Genomic DNA, 20666 nt, shown 5'->3' with positions numbered 1-20666 from the left:
CCAGTCCGGCAACACCCAGTCAAAATGCAGCACGTCCGTTCAGAACAGATGAAAGCAGCAGCAGCAGCTCGGACTCCGCCTCCGTGATTAATACAGCGTCTTCAGAAGAACAAGAGCAGGTTCGCTCGCTGTGAACCAGACTTTTCCACACATATTCACACCTGAGTGTCAACCCTGTGTTCAGAAATGGACTGAATATTCATGTACCGTTGCCTGAACGGGGTAATATGGTGCTGGGGATGCGTGAGGAGGTTGTGTCGGGAGTGAGCTGTGGCGTTGGGTTGTTCATGCTGGCGTCGGTGGAGTTAAAGCGCACATCTCTGAGCGTTTTACCACATAACAGACATGGAAACATCCACTGCTACTGCTTAGTGCACATAATAATATCCTAGACATGGAGTATGATAGCCCTCACCCACCCTCAGGGTCAAATAGCTTCATTTAATACAGCATTGAAGAAGAATGAATCTGTATTACATGCGGAGATGTCTTCTCTTGTGGCCTGTTTGGTTAGAAAAATATCTTTTTTGGAACGTGTTGTCGTCTTACTTTCTCCTGGGTTTGTTGACTTTCAGTCTTTCAGTGTTTTGCTGTCAGGACTGTTGAGATCTTAGCCCCTCCATTCAAAGGAGGGAATAATGCAATCTTGTGCCGGCCCGTCTTTGATGGCGTCGCCTGTGCTCCTCCTCAGAGGTCGGCTGGAAAGTCAGCGGCGAAGTGACCAAACCCGCCTACGGCTGCCAGGTGACCATCCAGTCGGAGCAGGAGAAGCAGATGATGAAGATGTACCGGAGGGAGGAGAAGAAAGAGAGGAAGAGAGGCAAAGGGGTCGACGAGGCCGACTCCTCAGATGCCGTCCTGACCTTCGACCCCAGAGAGATGAGAGCGCAGCGGTATGTCAGCTCTTCAAACCTGGCGTCCGTCCTTTCCTCCCGCCGTTCCTCTTTGTTCTCCCCTCGTCTGTCCGTCTCCACCTGCGCTCAGGAATCCACAACAAAATAAACTCCTGCATTTTTCATGACGGCGCCGCTGCAGCTTTACCACGGCTCGGGGAAAAGAGGGAAAAAAGGGACAACTCTGCAGCTTGTCACATCTTTTCTTGCTGGAGATTCAGCTGAAAGTTTAATTTCGGAGGACGGGGGGGAAAAAAGAGCAGCGATCTGTTTAATTAAAAACTTAGCATGGCCAAATCCAATGCAGTGTGAAGGAAAAGATTAGTGGAGAGGTAAGCCACTTTAGGAAGGAACATAATGCCTCACATCTCTGCCTCTTCGCTTGAATCATCCATCAGCGGCACTATTTATCTTCCAGGCAGGAACTCAGAGCTGTACGTCCTGCCTGTCCTGTCCTTGCTGTACGTGACGCCGCCGGCCGGTCTGCTGTTTGTGGTGTGTGTCTGCAGGGAGCAGGCCCTGCTCACCGCGCGGCGGGAGCCCGTCCTCAGCAGGGAGCGGGTGTACGAGCGCGTTCGATACCCCAACGTGTACGACAGCTACGCAGAGGCCACCAAGTCGCCCGCCTTCGTCGGAGGAGCCAAGGTGAGACCACGACGCTTCTGAGATCTGTTTTCAATACAAAGACAGCCAGCAGCGCCCGCTAGTGGCCAAACATGAAAACTCGGAGGATCCAGCAGCAGACGTCCACCAGCAGTCTGAAAGAGCGTTGGCATGATTCACCTGTGCACTGAGGGCGGTCGCAGCGCGATAACATCCAGGGTCCAGGGTGAAGGGTCAAGCTGAAGTGCTGGATCACCCTCACTCCCCCGCATGAGGAGCAGAGAAGCAGCCTTTCCTTTTTCCTCTCACACGGCTGCATTATGCGACGCTGCCTCCTGATTGGCTGGCTTGTTGGTATGGAGCGTGACAGCAGCGATGTGTTAGGAACGGCTCTCTAATCTCTCACTCCGGCTGCTCCTGCTCTCTTAATTGCTTTTAATTGGCTGTCAGCAGAAGTGATGCACAGTCAGATGCAGGGTATTGAAATCTAAAGGTTTTGCTAAAAAAAAAGAAAAGAAATGCAGCCAGTTAAAATCACTCAGTGGGCAGAATGCCGGGGGAGTATGCAATTCTGAGTTCCAGCTTGTTTTTTTGAAAGTCAGTCTCAAGCCACGTGTGGCTCTTTACAGACTGATTCCACATTTATTTTACAAGAACACCAGTGGCTCAAGCTGAAGTCCTGTGTGGCTGAGAGATGTTGTGTGTGACGTCCAGATGATGCTGCCAGAGGGAATCCGCAGAGACAACTGTAAGATGTACGAAGAGGTGGAGATCCCGCCCAATGAGCCCATGCCCATCGGATTCGAAGAGAAGCCGGTCTACATCTCAGACCTGGACGAGGTAGGACCGCCCACGGCTTTCCGTTTGTCCGTTCGCTCAAACGTCTGAAGTGACTGCTGCAGTCAACTCAGGTTCATGTGTTCATGTTTAGGAGGAACACTCACAAAGCTGTAGGAGAGGTGTTTTGAACATTTCACTGTATTTGAGTCCAAAACGTTTGACTACAGTTGACTTCATGTTGAGATTTTACCTTTACAGCAAAGACAAACCTTAAAGTTTAGGTTTAAAAGTGAGGATGGGACTGTTTTAGCAGTCATGTGTTTTAATATATCAGCGGATGTCAAACTGGTTTAGAAATAAGCAAACTGCTTCATCCTCATGCAAGCAATGATCGCATAGCTGGCTAGATATGTCGCTCACCATGACCTTGGCCTCATGGGGTGGGCTCTGCTGGCTGAAGCTGGAGGGTTAATGTCTTCAGGAAGTCATTGGATGTGGAGCAGGGATGCTAGATGCTCCAAACTTGATGCCAGTGGTGAAACTGCTCCACAGCTGACTGGCTTTGACTGAAGGCTGAGGAACGTCACTCGTCCTGGAAGTGTTGTAGAAACCTGATCATCTGTGTTGCCGGCCTGCCTGCTCCTCCTCTCCTGAGTGTGGTTCGACTGGTTCGTGGCGGCTCTGTACAGTCGTACCGGGCTGGATGTGACCGGATGGAGGGGCCTCCAGCAGCCGTGCGTCAGTCTGAAGCGCCTCTGTATGAACAGCAGGCCGTGTCTGTTCAGCTGCCAGGAGAGTTTGCCGATTCCCCGGCATGCGCGCGCTCCCTGTTATCCTCCGTCTGAGCGAACGGGCCGAGCGCCGCGGCGGGCCGGGCCGGTGACTGATGCTCTCTCTTAATGGAAGTGCTGTAGCTCTCAGCCGGCTGTCAGCACACACAATGACCCTTCAGGCTGACTGACACCTTGACTGACAAACCCACACTCATACTGGTACATCCAGTTTTCCCCCGTATCTATCAGAGGGCGGCAGGCTCCAGAAGCCCCTGAGGAGGAGGAGGAGGAGGAGGAGGAGGAGGAGGAGAGGAGGAAGAGGAGGAAGAGGAAGAGGAGGAGGAGGAGGAGGAGGAGGAGGACTCCGGCACAGTCCACACACATCATTGTCTTTTAAAAGCTCTGCTCCCGTCCTGTCTGCCGAAGTGGCCTTTGTAATCCATCATTACTGCATCACGAGTGAAGATGCAGCGGTGCGAAAGGTCAAGCCTTCCTCTCAGAGTTTGGCCTTTTGTTTATGAAGGCACTAAAGTACGATCCCCGCAAAGCTCAGAGGCATTCTGTCACACTCCAGGAGACCAGTGTAACTGCTCACCTCTCTTAACCTTCCTGTCACTCATGCTAATGGACGTCATAATAAAGAGGATCCGGCCCCAGTGCGCGCACGTGTGTGTGTGTGTGTGTGTGTGTGTGTGTGTGTGTGTGTCTGAGGATGAGTGTGTGTGGTTTGCGCCGTGGCAAATTGATGAACGGATGGTTTAATCACATCTTCACTGTTGGTCTTGTTGTTCTCACACTTTGTGATACGGGCTCAGGTGTGTGTGTGTGTGTGTGTGTGTGTGTGTGTGTGTGTGTGTGTGTGTGTGTGTGTGTGTGTGTGTGTGTGTGTCCTTGTGTGTGTGCCGAGGTCTTTCCAATGCCTGTCAATTTCAATCCTCATCAGGTTTGTCTGCGAGGATTTCGCCGTTAATCCCTCCATTAGGCGCCGGCGCGTGTCCTCGGAGACGGCGTGCGACTCGGAGCGGCAGTGAAAGGTTTCGGGGAATCACAGACGTCAGACTCACGTCTGGCTGAAGTTTATTTATCATCATGAACCAGAAAACACGCTGCAGACAGATCTTAGTTTTCATGTTAGATGTTCCACATTTCCAAAAAGTTGTTTTCTGTTTTCACGCAGAAATGTGGCATAAACCTGGACTCAGGATTTCTAATTATTTAAATAACTATTCATCTATCACTCTCCCGGTTTGCTTCATATATAAATTGATAGATTTGTTTTAATTTTGTGGTTAAGCTCTTTTAGTTGGTCTTCCTCTTCCTCATAATCAAACCTCACTCGTGGATTCTGGACCATAGCCTCTGCAGTGGCAGAAGAAAGTCGTTTCCTGGAGGAGAGTAAAGCGTGATGTTGTTTATTTAGCGTTGTGCGTTCTGTCAGTCAGACGTTAGCGGATCCCTGCCTCTGCAGATCCTGCTGAAGTGAAGTGTCTGAAGCTCCGTCTCCGTCTCATTTCACAGAGTTTCTCCGCAGCCCGCTGCTAGTCTCCCCCTTCATCTCTCAGGGTTCCAGTGTAACTGATCTAGATTGATATGGAGCCTCGTCTTGCTGAGCGATGTGAATTAGCCCCAGTCGAGCGGCGGCTCTATTCATTAACTTAAGCCCGGGCATCTCTGGAACAAAGTGCCTCGCTCCTCTAAAGCGCCAACGCACAATGCCTAATAAGTCTTTACGTGCTATTAGGGGGGCTTTGAAAGGCAGCCTGAGAAGTCTGACACTCCCCCTCCCCCTCCGTCTTCCCCTCCCTCCCGTTTACACTGAGTGCCGATTGTCATTTATTGAAAGCTTTAAAGGGAAACAGGGCAGCGCGAGCCTTTAATAGCACTGCAAAACATTAAAAGAGGGGAATTTATTAGCTTTTTAACTAATGAATCAGGGTCCAGGCATGCTGCACTTGCCACGGTGGTAAAAGCCTCCCTAATTCATCCAAATAGATATGTTACCGGGTGAGAGCCCGTGGAGCTCTGCGAGCACTGATGGATCAAACAGGAACTGCTGCTTCTCTTCATTGATAGACTTCATGCTCCTCGCAGCCGGATGGGCGCCCTAACTCAAATATAGACAGCAGCATTGACAGAACACACACACACACACACACACACACACACTGCTGCACGGGGTCTGAACTGCGATGCTAATTGATAGGAACCACTAGGCTGCGAACTCGGAGCGAGAAATGACACATTTCCACAGGGAAGGGGTTTGCAGAGGGAGAGGGATTAAGGAACACAGAAAGCTTTGCTCTTTAGCAGCTCCAGGAGAGCCACAGCGTGCGTGGGCTGCTTGAAAGGCAGAAATAATGAATGACTCTTCCCTCCCACTTTGTGCTGAATATCTGCAGCTTGACTCTCAAAGATCTGGAAGCGCGGACTCATTTTTCACCAGGGTTTTATAAACACACCGTGTGTTTCACCAAAGTTGTTGATTTTTTTTTTTTTTTTTTGTTCCACAAATCATCTTTTGCTTGCATCCTTCCCTCATGGGGTATCAGAGCCCCGAACCACACTGTGAAACCCACAACACGGGGGTAAAACCCACAACATGAGTAGAAAAGCTGCATGACGAATCCAGACGTCGTAACACAACTGTCGAAAATAAGACACAAATACAAAAACATGAATGTTAGCAGAATAACGCAAACACAAAAGACACAACACAAATGCTAATTCTGCTACAACATGAAATGCTAAAGCCACAACTTGAGCACAAAAGCTGCAACACAAAGAACGCAGAACTAGCATCGTGAATACAGAGTTCAGTCCAGCGGCTGCTGCAGTGAACAGGAGTTCCTCCGTTTTGACATGACGCTGATGAAATAAGAGATGGTACAGTGGCGGTACATTTATGTTGAGCTTTTAATAAATGAGTGAAAAAATTAAGCGTCCCAGAAAAAAACAGCCTTGTCACAAAATCTGCTCCATAAATGCAAAAGCTGCAACCTGAACGCCGACGGCACAAACAGTCTAGAGGAATATTGTTCATTCACTTTGACTGCAGATGCTCCTCTGAGCGGCTGGGATTTCAGTCCTCTGAATTTAGCTGTCAGGACTGAAGTCCTCCGTCGTCTGAAGACTAAAGCCACGACCTGGAGCCATTTTTGTTGGTGTCAGGTCTGCTGTTGTTCAGTTTATGAGCGTAACTTCAATCAGCGTGTCCTGGGCTGTGAGTGCTTTCTTAACAAGGATAACCTCTCTGTAGCTGAATACCTCTGAGTGGCACTGCTTCACACAGCTGTCAACAGATTAGCTTTCTCTTTTCTGTGAAAAGTAAAGGAACTGAGGATAATTCATGTTCACCAGGCAAAACCTTGGTTTTCACTTTTACATTCCTTTTATTTGTTGATCTGTGAAATCCCAGGGGAGTTGTAGGAGCTGGACTTTCAACTTTGAACTGCTGGGAAGATTTAAACAACACATTTTTGGTGTTGAGCTTCGATGATGAGCCTGACAGTGTGTGAAAGGACTCCGAGCAGCAGGGCGCTGTTTGCTTGGCTGTATTGAGCTCGCCCTGTTTTGAGGAACCGCGCTTTCCTCACACACCACCTGATCCGAATCAATATTGGCCCTCCTCGCTCTCAGAGCGGCCGGAACACACCGCGAAGCTCTGATTGACGTGGTGTGGCTGCTAACACGGGCCGGGTGAAGGTTCATGCTGTGAAGCTCCTCTTCCACCTCCTCCCAGAGCTGCTCTGCGGCGCTGAAGTCCAGCGCCTGCTGGTTTTTCACACCGATGAAATATAAATGTGGAGAGCAGCTCCCTCTCCGTCGTCCGCTGAAGGTGGACGGTGTTCAATCAGTCCTTCGGTCCCGGCTGATGCCAACAGGTGAGCGGGCCTCCTTTCCAGATTGTTCCGCCGCTCCCGCTCTCACTCGGCGGCCTTTGATTCTCCCGGCTGTTGACGGCCCCCCCCCCCCCGTAGAAAGCAGCGCAGGACGGCAGCGACGAGGCGGGAGTGAACAGCCCTCCATCCATAATTAATCCACCTTGATTGCATTTCCTAATCCAGTTTTGATGTGCTTCCCCCCTCCTCAGCACGCACACACGTGCACACACATGCGCTCGCTTAGACTTACTAAACACAAACTAACACTCTGCAAGGTTTACCTGTGCATTTTAAATTTCAAGGAATTTGACAAAAGTGTTTGTACATACGCACACACACACACACACACATATATATATATATATATATATACTATATATATATATATATATATGTATATATATATATATATATATATATATATATATATATATATATATATATATATATATATATATATATATATATATATATAGATGGGATTGGGACTGCTACAGATCAGTTTTTTTTTTGATAGACAGAAAAAATGAATACATAATAACCTTTATTTTTGCAACTCCAGCATGAAATGAATGAGTTTTAAAGCTAACCTGGAATTAGCATACGTTAGTATGTTTCATCTACCAAGAAGAGTTTGATTTGACAAATGCTGCTTTTTGTATGAAATTCAGAAATCCGTGGATATTTTCAAATGTTCAAGAAGCCGCTGATTCATTAGAAAAATGTTTGGATCAGAACGACGGTGAAGCTTCTCTCCATAGTTCCGTTTCTGATTGTGATGATATGAGATGATTGATCGTGAGGCGTTCAGAACGTGTTTCCTGACAGCTGCTCTGAAGCATTTCTGTCTAAAAGGACAGATTTCTGGAATTCCTTCACACTTCTTATTTAAGGACATAGCCTTCCTGCTGCCCGATCGGGGAAGCTCAGCAGGGTAGAACCTGGCTGCTTCCTGGATGGGAGGCCGTGAGGGAGTGTTCTGACTTTCAGAAATATGAATACAATCGATCGCCAGATGTTTTTTTTTCTTTTCCCTGAGCTGGAGGTGGATTTCCAGGGCGAGAGCCGTCGTGACTGGATGCTCCGTCGTCACTGCTGCTCCAGGAGACCGTGGGAGGCCGACGTGTCACCTGCAGATTTAATTAGCGGTTTCTGATTGAAGCCTTGATGAGAGGAGTTGGCTGAAGTTCAGACCGAGGACCTGGGCTGCGGGGAAGATTTTTCTTCTCTTGAGCCGGCTCCATTTTGAAGTTTTTTTAACGACAGTGATGAGTGACACTGGGCTGTCTTGGTCTGCTGTTAGACTTCAGAGAGCGTCGTGTTCTGCTTTTCATCCTCCAGCATGTAGAAACTCCGTGTCTGAGAACCTTGGAGGAGATTCTGGTGTTCGGCTGCTCATCACGCTCGTCGTATCAAACTTTCTGAAGTCTGGCGTAAGACTGCTGCAACGTCTCTCTTATCCCATTCTCATCCGTTTTGTCGTACGTGAACATGCAGAATGTAGTGAGACGTTCACCACCACGGTCCCCTTGTTCCAGGGAATTGCGGATTTTCAGAGGCATCCTTCTCCGTGTCTTTTATGCATGCTTCATGCAGGTCAGTGTGGCAGGATGACCTTTTTTTTTTGTTCCTCTTGCTTTTCAGCTCCCTCCACATCGCTTTTCCTGTTTTTAAATTTCGGTGCAGTTTTCTGAGAGTGAACTTAGTTTCCAGCATGTTCAGCTCACAGAGATCTGTCCAATCATTCGTTTTCCTGCTGCTCATGTTTCAGACATAAGGTTCGCCGTGTGTTCCAGCTGCTTCTGCGTTTTCAGGGCTGCTGATGTTACTCTCCTGAAAAAACTGATTGTAGCGTTCCAGTGAAACTCAGAGAAACGGTGACTTCCATGAACTAAAGCAGCCATACTTTATAAATCCCCGTGGGGGAAATGAATTTTTCCAGCATTGATCCACCAGACAGTGTTGAGGTTAATCACATCTGCCACATTATGGTGCTCCGGGGAGCTGATGGGGGTCAGAGGTCATGCTCAGAGAGCCACAGTGGCGACCTGTCCTCTGTGGGGATCAAACCGGGGAGCCTCTGATCCCAGGCCACCTCTGCCACAGGCCAGTGGATGTGACTGCGTGTTGCTCGGGGACACTTTAGCATGGGGAATCGAACTTGCAACGCATGGCAAGTTCATTTGTGTATCAGCATTCATCCACAAGGCAAAGGAATGCATGAAATCACAGAAACAAGACCAGATATTTACACATCCCACATGGAAATGATAGATTTCTGCTTGAGCAAGGCAGCGTGAGGCAGAGCTTCACCGCATGGCGTCAGAAGTGCGTCCCGTGACCTGCTGATGGAGAGACAAGCGCCCGGCCAGCTGCGCCGCCGCCGCCGCCACAGAGCAGACTGCTCCGGAGCGCACGGCGTCTGTGATTCATGCGTTCACGGCGGACTCCTGTGAAATCTGAATAATTGGCCGCGCAGTGCGGCTGAGCGCGAGGCGGGATGTGGACTGCGCCGTTTCTCCTCCGTTTCCGGGCCTCTGAAGACTGCGTGCTTCTTCAGCAGGTGCTTCTGGATGAAGTGATGGATTACCTCACCGCTCGCTATCTCCGCCGTCCTCCCGGCTCGCCCTCCTCTCCTCCTCCTCCTCCTCCTCCTCCTCCTGCTGCTGCTGCTGTTCTGTGGGGAAATGAATGGGCCTCCTGTTTGCTGCATCCGCATCTCACTCTGTCAAACTCCGCCGTGCATCTGTTGCAGGGCGGGGGGGAGCCGCCGTGCACGCGCCTGTGCGAGCGCGCACGGGGATCCATGGGTCCTGGGATTTACGGTGTGTGTGTGTGTGTGTGTGTGTGTTCCTGAGTGTGTTTGGCCAGGTCATTTAGTACTCCGCATGCAGGCTTGGAACAGACTGATAAGCTGTTTGCAAAAACTGGCAATTAAAAGTTGATCAGGCTGTCAATTCAAATGGAATGAAATGGAACCAGAAAGTAATTAAAAGGATGGCATGAAAATGACAACAATTATATCTCTTAGCCTCCCATTACCGATGCACAGAGGAATTTAATTAGTTTAGGAGCTCATATAGCGATTCATACAGTAAACACGTTATAACACAAACTGCTCGGCGGCACACAAAAATATAAATAAATGAATAAATATCCGCGGCGGACGCTTTCCGTCGGCACGCAGCCCGTCAGTCTCGGTTTCACTGTTCAGCCCACATACGGCGCATGCCAGCGGATGTGGACAACGCCGGCGTTAGACCGGAGCCGCTGAATCATTTACTGCAATCTATCTTGGACCAATTAGTGTGTTTTAAGTGGCTGGTGGATTGGTGGGGTATTCCCAGTCCTCCCAGTTTGCCCATATGGCCGTAGGCTGTGGATCCACCGTGTTAATGAGCCTGTCAGTTTCTATCCCACTCAGCATTGGACCAAGATGGGCTTATGGGTACCTTCCCTCAGCACACACACACACACACACACGCACACCAGAGTGATGGAGATACCGATGGCTGCTGTGCCTAACCCACTCAATCCATTCATTTCTTCATACAGAGTTTTTCCTGTAAAGCCAGAGATCGTCGGTTGCCTGAGGATCCTCATATTGCAGAAAATGTTGAGTCCTGCTGCAGACAGCCGGGCATTTCTCCGATAGTGGCTCTGCCCCAGACTCTTAACAGCTGCCCTCATTACAAACTTTATTTAACCCCGGCGCTGAGAGGTCGACCACGGATGTGCAGAGTCTTTATATATATACGTATCTATTTCTATGTATATTAGCCAGCTGTGTTCTGCAGAGATTCTTGGTTAAATGAAGCTGCTTTCAGAGAAACGCAGGCTGATTTGCAATAAAGTAACATGGTGGAGACTGGTGCATGTCTCAGCCTGACCTCAGCACTGTAACTGTATCTGAAACACTCCGGGCTGCAGGGCATCCTGGACTCGAGTGTGGAGTCTGGGGGAAAGGGAATAAATGAGCTTGTTGGCTGTAAATGTGTTTTCTTTCCGTTTCCACTTGATAAAGTCGTCTCAACTCCTGTCAGCTTAATTAACTTGGCGTCTCTCCTGATGATGCCAATTTGACTTGGCTGGGAGTCTGCCGTCTGTGTCATCACGACGGCTTAATGCCGTAGTGATGAGGTTCAGTCACCAACTGATTGATCAGATGGGCAGTTTGCTGCATGAAGTGTGATTAAAATCTTTCAGGGCCCCGGCCAGAAAAAGCAAGAAACCGCCTGCGAGATAAATTTGGTTAAAAAAATATAAAAATGGGTGATTAATGGTGTGAAGTACCAGAAATGGTGGCTGGTGTGACTGCAGACCCTGGGTTGAATCCCTCCACAATCCACCACCAGTTGTTCTTGAGGTTGCTGTCTGTCCATCATTCAGCCATAACATTATGACCATGCTATGGTACTAACTTTGCTACTTTCCGAACCCTTTGAGACACGGCCTCAGTTACACGTCAGAAGGTTTGGCATCTGGTATCAAGACATTTGCAGCTCGGCTGGACTCGGGCTGAGACCCGGAGCTTCAGCCGACATCCTAAAAAAGGGAGCCTTTCAGACCAAGCATGTGTCCCAGGAAATACAGGGTTTTTTGCTTATTCTTTTTTTATATAACTGCCCCACTGACGATACGTTAAAGATGGGCAGGCCTAGCGTGGCGTCCCCCACAGCGTTCTGAAATCCCGTTTTGAGGATTTGAGCAGGACGTCTCCATATTGAACATTTGAAACTGGATGTAAATGTGATTGGTCCATCCTGTCACATGACCACATCGTGTGGACAGAGGAGGCGCTGTGATAGGGCGATTTATGCAAAACTTGAAAATCAACAGATGGTTTATATGAAAGTCAGTCTGTTCAAGTCGACACGGTTGTAGAAACTAGTGACAGAGACCAGAACATGTTCTGAAACCAGGCTTTTAGTATGTTTATTTCACTCTGAAATTCAGCATTTTTGAATGGGTTCCATTGAGACTCGGACTCTTTTTGAAACCAACATCATCGCCCCCTGCTGGAATTTCCACAGACGTGCAGCTTTTCTGCACTTCAGCATTGGCTTCACTCTTTACGAGCGGAGGTTGGTGCTTGGGCCGCCCTGGCAGGTGTGCAGAAATGTGACCCCAACCACGACAAACAGTGACTCACTGCATTTAGACCACATGGACAATACTTCACTCCTTTATAACGCCTGATCCTGTTAATGATTCACTGTTTTTTAATCCCTGGTCCACATTTGATCTGTACCGATCACTACAGAGGCTTACACACCACAAACCTTCAGTTTTGGAAATGCTCTAAAGCGATCGATAAGCCAATATAATTCACTCCTTCTCACACTTAGTCAAATTTTTACACTTGTCCAATTTTCTGCTCACTTGCTGCCTAATATAGACCACACACAAATAGATGTTGTGAGGACATGGACAGTATTTTCCAGTTATTCTTGTTACTTTTTTGGAGCCACCAGAGAAAAGTTTTCATGCGACTTTCCTGGAACGGGTTTTCTGTACCAGCTCAAGCTGCGTTTGCCTTTTCCAGAGAGTATTCATGATCAAATTAACTCCTAATTAGCCACATTCCCCTTTAAGTTCTCATGAAAAATAGATGCAGCTAATGGCATTTCTGTAGTTTGATATTCCCTTCTCATGTTTTGTTTGATTTACATAAATTCCATTATTCAAAATAAATACAAATCGGTGGATAATGAGCCCTGCTTACCTGCATAATGCAGGACGAACGTTTCCGTTGTCCAGAGAAGCGTACAGCTGGACACAATTACTGCTCTCATTCTTGATGAGCAAGGTTTTAGTTGAGTTTGCGCTCTGCGCTAACAGCTGCATGATGTCGGTTGCAGTGCAGTAAGTGCCTCGCCGTAACACCAACATCACACCCTTGAGATAAGTTTTGGCAGGCACAGCTGGATCTCCAATTGGAAGATGTGTGTGCATCCATTAACATAACAATGAACCCGGAGAGGCTTAGCAGAGAGAATAAAAAACACCCCTTGAAGATTTCCAAAGATCATTAAATGATGACAACTTTCTATTTACAACATGTGTGCTTTACCTCAAGGTGAATACTGGAGCAGGCATGCATTTGCATCAATTAGCATGTTTAAGAAGTGCGGGGACGCTGGCGTTTCGTTGCAGGCAGGCAAAGTCGATAAATCAAAACCGGGGGCCAGCCGCTAAAGTGATTGTTGTGGCTCGCCGGTTACCAAAGAGTGTGCAGAAAGCCTCGCAAACCCCGAACCGAGCTCAGCGGCCCATAATTCCAGAATGAATATTTATAAGTGAGGGCTGGCTGGACCGAGGCTTGGGGGAAATAATTGGGCAGACAGCAGGTGACGGGGATCAGCGTGGCTCCTCAGAGTGAGTGGAAGATGCTCTGCTCTCATTATGAACACAGCGGCCCTCACAGGTCCAAACACCAGGGACCGGAGCGGAGGCGTCACGCGGTCCACGTTAGCCAGACCGAGTGGAGCCCTGGCTGATTTCAGCCAGCTGTAGATAACGCTGGAAGTAATGGATCAAGTTTGTAAATGAGCCATCAATAAGTAATTAGGTGGCATTAGTCACAAATAAACAGAGGAACAAGGAAACCGGGGCTGCAGGCGACGCAACTTTCATCGGGAGCTTCTGTGAAACTTTGGAGTATTCGTTCATTCTCATCACCAATCACAATAAACATCATACCAATCACATCTAACCCTGGTAATGATGGGGCGGGTGATAAACTGACTTCCCTAATGTCTTTATATATAATGTTCTAACAAGTCCCTCCGCAGTGTCTTGCTGAGCCTCCGTGTGCGACTCCAGGTTTCGTTGAGTTGCATCGGGATCTGCCAGCTTTTCAGACTTTCTCCAGCTTACTGTCTTGTTCTCTTTGTAGTTGCTGAGGATGGAGTTTGAGGAAACGTCTGCATTATCCTCTTACATGGTCAATCCCAAGCACTACTTTATTCTACCTCATGTTAGACACTGTGATTAAACAGTACAGCCAGGCCCAACAGTCACTGACTCGGAGCATAAAAACACAATTATACTGTTGTGTTGATTGATTGATGTGACATTAATATGCTGGCTTTTTGTGTAATGTCAACTGAAATTAACGCTGAATCAGAAAAGCGGCTTTTTGTCCTTGAAGTGACTGGTCTGAGTTGCTTCTGGCTGGAGTTTTTTTTCTGTGTGATTTCAGTGTAGGTGTTAGCAGGAGCAGCTGTTCTCTAGATATCAGGAAAAGAAAGTTACAGGCAACGTTAAAAAGCAACTTTCTGAAAAAGACTCCCAAGGTGGAACTTTTTGAAAATGCTCCAACTCCATGGGACCGGGGGAAACCTTTATGAAACACTGCTTCAGCGTAGTAAATGGCAAGTAGCATGAGAGCGGAATATCAGTAGCAACAATGGCGGCTTGCAGAGTGTTTAGACTCCCAGTCCTCAAACATGGCTGGTTTTCACTTGAAACCAGGTGTGAATTGGGTCTGAGACACATGTTTGGGAGAGCAGTATGAATTTAGCAGCTCATCTTATGTCTCCAAAGAATTAGTTTTCTTGTCTTATTCATGACAAGAGGTTGAAAAGACAAATAGAAAAATGACAGCAAGCTATTTCACAGATAAACCCGGCCAACATCTGTCAGCCAGGGTCTGCCAGCAAAACACAAACACTGATAAACAATGATATATGTATGAAATAACCTCCATCTTGTAATGTAGGTTTTACATAGTTTGGCAATGCCTCAAAGTGACGGGAAACCGATGGGCTTTAATCACTTTGCTTTGAAGAGGAAACCTCAGTCGTCACCTGGTCCTCTCATGTTGCTGAATCTGTTGTTACAGCAGAGAGTAGAAGTAGGGTAGAGACCCGGTCTGGGTTCTCACAGCAAGCCTTGCTGGTAATTTGTAGTCCTCAGAGAACTCAGACGGACCAGACTGTCATGTATACATGTGTACATGCGCAGCAGCTCCGAGCCGTTCATGAGGAACCTCCCGGGCCTCTCTCAACTCCCAGCACAAACCCCAGCCGCTGCTCTCTTCTCCCAGCTTAAGTGGACTCTAATAAAGTTGCTCTTTGAAGCATTAATAACCTCTTCCTCCCTGCTGGGCCGCGGGGCCGGCTTCCCGAACAGCACCCTGCGTATCCTTGCCTGACATGCACTCTTTAATTATTTCTTTCTCTGAGTGTTGGAGCGAAACGAAGGGGAAGAGGAAAGTGATGACATACTTCTAATGAACCCTTGAATAAATAATACTGCTGTCTAAGCTTTAGGCATCTGGAAGCAGCATTAGGTAGGAAAGAGGTGGAACACTGAAAAAGCAGGAGGTGGATTATGTGAAGCAGGACGGTGAAGAACTGCAGACGGAGGTAGAGAATATACCTGCAGTCATCCTCAGTCCTGGTCCAACCGGCTGCGTAGTTTTCTGCCCGTCCAGATGGAGTACATCCGTCTGACTCCTGACAGTGGATCCTGAACTCGCCAACTCATCAGAAACTTTCCATGTTTGAAGAACATGCAAACTCCCAACAGCCCAGGCGTGCAACCCATCTCCTCTTGTTCTGCAGTGACGGTGCAAACCACTGCCCCACCGTGCCGTTTGTCTGAATATATATTTATATAAAAACAAGTAAAGCGAATCCCCGACATGAAAATCCTTCTAAAGATTTAATGATGAATGTCTACTTTCATCTGCGGCGATCAGTTTTACCACTTAATTGTCTGAATATTTCATTAGTTGGAGGGACGCCGGCTGATCATGCAGCATAATCAGCGGCTCATCTGCATTTTAACCATCTGATTTCAGCGAGTGGAAACGCAGCGCGGCCGCCCCTGCTCTGCAGACCACGGGCTGACTCAATTGTGTGTTTAATAAATCACTTTAATAAATCTGTTCCCATTCCAAATAAAGATGTTTTTTTTTTTGTTTATATTTTTTTTTTGAATCACGAGAGAGCACATTATTGCGCTCTAAGCTTCCGCCTCCACATTTTCCACTGAAGCCACGAGTGGAATATAATCAAGATGTTTTTGTGCCGCGGTGTTTTTTGGACACATTCAGAAGGAAAGTGACTCACCTGGACAGCAGCAGCAGCAGCAGCGACATGTGTACGTTTCCTCTCTAATGTGTCTGTGCTCTTTCTCCTCTGAGAGAGTGTGTGTGTGTGTGTGTGTGTGTGTGTGTGTGTGTGTGTGGGGCGCCAGCTGTCCTTCACAGTGACCGTCTCTCTGCTTATCAGCAGCACTGTGAGATTGAGGGCCATCACCCACACTCTGTTGCCATAGTGAAGGCAGACGGAGGGCAGCTTGACTGACAGCTGATCCCGCCACACACATTTCTCCTCCTTCACGCCTCCTTTAATGCTCCGCTCGCCGTGCGGCCGCCGCTCGCCCAGCCGGATCGCCCGGCCACTCTCCCTCTTTCAGAAGAAGCAGAGGCACGGTGGGTGGAAACCACTCTGACATGTTGGTCCCCCGAGAAAAGCCTCAGGAGGGAGTCTGAGCCTGTGGATTTAAAGGGTCAGGCCTTTAAATATCGACCTTTAACCTGTGATACAGTATGTGACGGATAGAGGCTCTGCTCTGTTTTCCACACTCGCCTTATGTGTTGGTTCTTTGTTTAGATTACAGGAGTGTTGAAAGTCTCCAAAAACTGTTTTTGAAGCGAAGTGTTGTCCTGAGATGCTGCTCTTCATGCCATTTCTGAGGCTCGTTTCCACACATTCCCACATCCTAGTTGCTGAAAAGGTTTGTTTGTTCTGGAGCATTTAAAGAACCTTAACCTTTGAAATGAGGCGACTGCAGCTCAGGAAGTTTCATTCTTGGTTTTGATGAACAAACAAAAACTAGATCTTATGACGCATTCATGAAGTTTTAACTACAGTTCAGAATAGTGAACATTTTATTACATTGAACCTATTTTTGTTCCTGATTTTAACAGTTTTGTTCTTTTCAAGCTTTTTTTTTTGTTGACAGTTTAGAAATTTTAGCAGTTTTAGCCACTTTACCTCTTTTTAAACAGTTTTCTTTACCTTTACTCTTTACTCTTTGCTTTTTTCATGCAATATTTAATTTTCTTATGTTGGAAATTGCAGACATTTCAGGTTTTGTAAGCTTTTCTATCATTCCCCCCCCCCCCCCAAATTCCCAAATTTTTGTGGTTTTGCAGTTTTTCCCAATTTAACTAGTACCTTGTTTGAATCCCTTTTGAACCAAGAGTGGCAAATTCTTTAATAATATGGAAAAAGGTTAAATGTTTATTCACGTATCATGTCGTGAAGGCTTCATGGGGCCGCTACAGAGGGACTGAAGAGCCACACGTGGCTCCAGAGCCGTAGGTTGAACACCCCTGTTCTTAACATAACAGTGGGAGACCACGGACATGCATATGGACAGACTGTTAACTCGAAAACTACCAAGTCCAGGAGAATCTGGACCGGGACCAGGAGAGCCTGGCCTGGGAGTCGTGCACTCTGCAGGAAAACCTTGTTCCTGTTGTTCATCTCCTGAGCATGAGCAGAACTATTTACTATAGACGTGGTGGGCACGCTCAGTTGCAATGTTTCAGAAAAGTTGCGTTTCACGCCGTTTCCATGGAGATGGAGCATTTTCACAATATTCCACCCTGGCAGCCATTTTCAACACGGCAGTGAATATATGTTTTATTGATTATTTATATTACGAGTGTTGTTCATGTTTATTAGTATTTTCTCATTATTTGAACTAGAATTATTGTTTTTTTCTTCTGTATTGTTTTGTCTTTTATTTGTAAATGTTTGAAATAAACATGCCAACAAAGCGTGATGTAAACCAGGCCTGAAATGCCTCGTACGGCACATCGTCTTTGTCTAAATGCAAAAATCCAGCCAGTCCATCCAGACTCTGCAAATGTGTGAGTAGATCAACCACAGCAACAGTCCAGTATTCCAGAAGTCTGTGGAGCTTTCTCTTCTGAATCCAACCTCTACTCTGCCGGTAGGGCTGCACGATATTGGAAAAACTGACATTGCGATTTTTTGGGGGCTTGCAATATATTGCGATATATATTGCGATATTAAAAATAGAAGAATTTTCACCAGATGACCTGAATAGCTCTATTTGGGGAGATGGCCACTTGAGAGAAATACGTGGTGTTTCATACCGCTTGTCGAGATGCGGATCATTTTTTAAAATCCCTATTTAACGATCCACGGTGTTCAATGGCACCACGTCTTTCGCTCAGTAAAAAGTTATTACATCCGTGATTTGTCGATGCTGTTTGGAGTTCCTATCATACGATGTTATGCCGGCAAAGGCTTCTGTAATTGTTTTTTGAGAAGATGAAGTTTCACCTGGGGTCTTTGGTTTTGCAGTGGAAATACAGGAGCTTGTGATGGCGTTTCAAATGGTGCAACAGGTTTGACGTATTACCTCGTGTTGAGGCAACCACGACGAGGCACTGTCGGCAGAGAACGTTTCTTGTTCCGTATCGTCTTTTTTTATAGCCGAAATATATCCAAATTTCACATGTTGGCCTTCTTTTGGGGACTAAATCCTCTGTCGCTTCCTCCTGCATGTCGCCTGTGTTCATTTCTTTCATACGTCGGATGCTGAGGGGCTCTCAGCAGCTGGAATCCTTACATCGTACTCTTCTGTTCATGCAGTGTTCTACGAGAAGCTGGTTTATTTTCAGTCCCACTTATGCATTCAAACTCACGTTCTTTATTTCAGTGTGCTGTCAGTCAGATGGTCTTCATGAGCTCTCGCCAGGAGGAGACAGTGCAGGGTGTGTTGGTGTTGTTATGGGTCAGACTCGTCATCTAACCTCCGCCCACTGCAGTCTGGGATTTGCCTCTTAAACCTTTCTGGTCTGGATGTGTCCACTGGTTGGCCTTTGCTTGGTTTACAGACTTGTGTCAGACTTGACTTGTTGTTGTTGTTGTTCATAAATCATTGCAAAGAAAAAAGAGATATGGAGCAACAGGTGTTATCTTCTAACTGTAATTGGCCTTGATTTACCCCGTTTCTTATGAACTCATTGCTCTTGGTTGTCCTGTATCTTGCCTGCCGAGATGTTGTTCCAGTCATGAGATGAGTCCCTTTATCTTAGGGATTCTTTCTCCCCATGCAGCCATTACGGGTCACACTTCCCAGTCTTCAAGAGAATGGAAATAAGCTTAAATAACAACCAGGACACCTTCACATGCGGAATAATTCACTAACACACACTATGACTGAAAGTTTGACAATAAAAATTGTTGTGACCAAAATTTTGACAGATAATTTGTTTAAAGGTTAGTTTTTGAAGACATGAGACTTTTAGGTTATCTGTGCATAGGAAAACAAAACTTGGAATTAATGCTGCTCTTTAATTCCAGTTAGTTTTGCTGTGGCCTTAAAACAATCTGACTAAAGTTACTACAATATGATTTGCATCATAAACAAACAGACTTGAATCTGCACAGTAATGACGAACAGTTTTGTTGACGACTGTTTTCATGCTGTTGTAAAATTTACAGTGTTTTCTTTCCAGCCTCTTGGCGTCATTTTTGATATCTCCAATTGTTTTTCTGTCACTTCAGCACCATAAATTGGCCCGTCTTGTCGTAATGTTTCCATCTTTGTGCATGAAGCTAGCTGTCCTGCTCGCTCCTCTTCTTGGTCTGTGTCTGAAACCCTTTTTGCATTCAGCTGATACGAGCCGTGTGGGCTGTGTTCCTGGCTGTGGCGTAAGCATTGAGTCAGAGGCCACAATTTGAACTGCGCTTCAGCAGACGACTTTGAATTTGTATCTTTGAATTTTAAATGCATCAAACTGTATGAATCACTCCCTTCTGAAGCCATGATGGTGTAAAGCCTCCCTGTGTCACTGTACTCCCTCCAAATGTCTTGGTTTGGCGTTAGTTTTTTTTTATTGTCCATCCTCCACACATTGTATATAACAAGGCAACTAATGATGCTTTTGCTTCTCTTTCCCTGCTCTCTTCTTCTTGCTGGCTCAGATCGGGCAGCTGGTCTTCAAGGGGATGAAGCGTCTGAACCGGATCCAGTCGCTGGTGTTTGAGACGGCGTACAACACCAACGAAAACCTTCTCATCTGCGCTCCGACCGGGGCTGGCAAGACCAACATCGCCATGCTCACGGTCCTCCACGAGATCCGCCAGCACCTGCAGCCTGGGGGCGTCATCAAGAAGGACGAATTCAAGGTGCCACGTGTCCACCCCGACGCTTTCCGCATACTCATGACGCCAGCCGCAGAGCGCCCGTAGCATGCTTTAAATAGACGGTGCCGTCTCTGAGGACTCGGCAACTTCTTCCTGTTTTTTTTTTTTTTTTCTTTCTTTTTGGTCACATGAAAATCAAATGTGCTGTTCGCCGGAATTCAGACACCCGGTGCAGAGATTCTTCAGCTGAGATTCCAGCAGTGCTTTAACAGCGGCTTTGTGATGGTTCCTGGTCAAGGACAACTAGATTTACTGAAATGCTCTTTCTCCAGAGGACTCACTCCGGCCTGCTGTTCTCACCATTCAAATACAGGAGGGTTCTATACCTTCTAAGCTACCGAATACATATGGATGAGATTACACTTTACATTCTATGTCTGCTGCATTAATTTTTCCCAATGTTGTTGAATTTACAGTTTGACAAACTGACCTGAGAAAAAGTTAAATGTGTTACTGCTCAGCTTCATTTTGTCAAAGTACACATAAGACGTGCGCTTCCCTCCGAAAGCATCGGAGCAGTGAGGTCAATCC

The 20666-nt window shown here is 47.0% G+C and overlaps 1 protein-coding gene across 2 annotated transcripts in view; it reads left to right on the top strand.

Moving 5' to 3' along the window:
* The window catches only part of ascc3 (activating signal cointegrator 1 complex subunit 3), a 139953-nt gene that overhangs the window by 26672 nt on the left and 92615 nt on the right, over positions 1 to 20666 (top strand). For both annotated transcript variants that reach the window (XR_003932377.1, XM_030102252.1), the window contains 4 exons: positions 692 to 893; positions 1403 to 1538; positions 2211 to 2336; positions 19914 to 20117. Coding sequence is in view for 1 of the 2 variants with exons in the window: in XM_030102252.1 (XP_029958112.1) it covers positions 692 to 893; positions 1403 to 1538; positions 2211 to 2336; positions 19914 to 20117 (668 nt within the window). In the remaining variant the exon portion in view is untranslated. The remainder of the gene's footprint in view (positions 1 to 691; positions 894 to 1402; positions 1539 to 2210; positions 2337 to 19913; positions 20118 to 20666) is intronic.

The sequence above is a fragment of the Salarias fasciatus genome, chromosome 11 (genome assembly GCF_902148845.1).
Source record: "Salarias fasciatus chromosome 11, fSalaFa1.1, whole genome shotgun sequence".
NCBI lineage: Eukaryota > Metazoa > Chordata > Actinopteri > Blenniiformes > Blenniidae > Salarias > Salarias fasciatus.
This window is presented reverse-complemented; position numbering and strand designations above follow the sequence as displayed.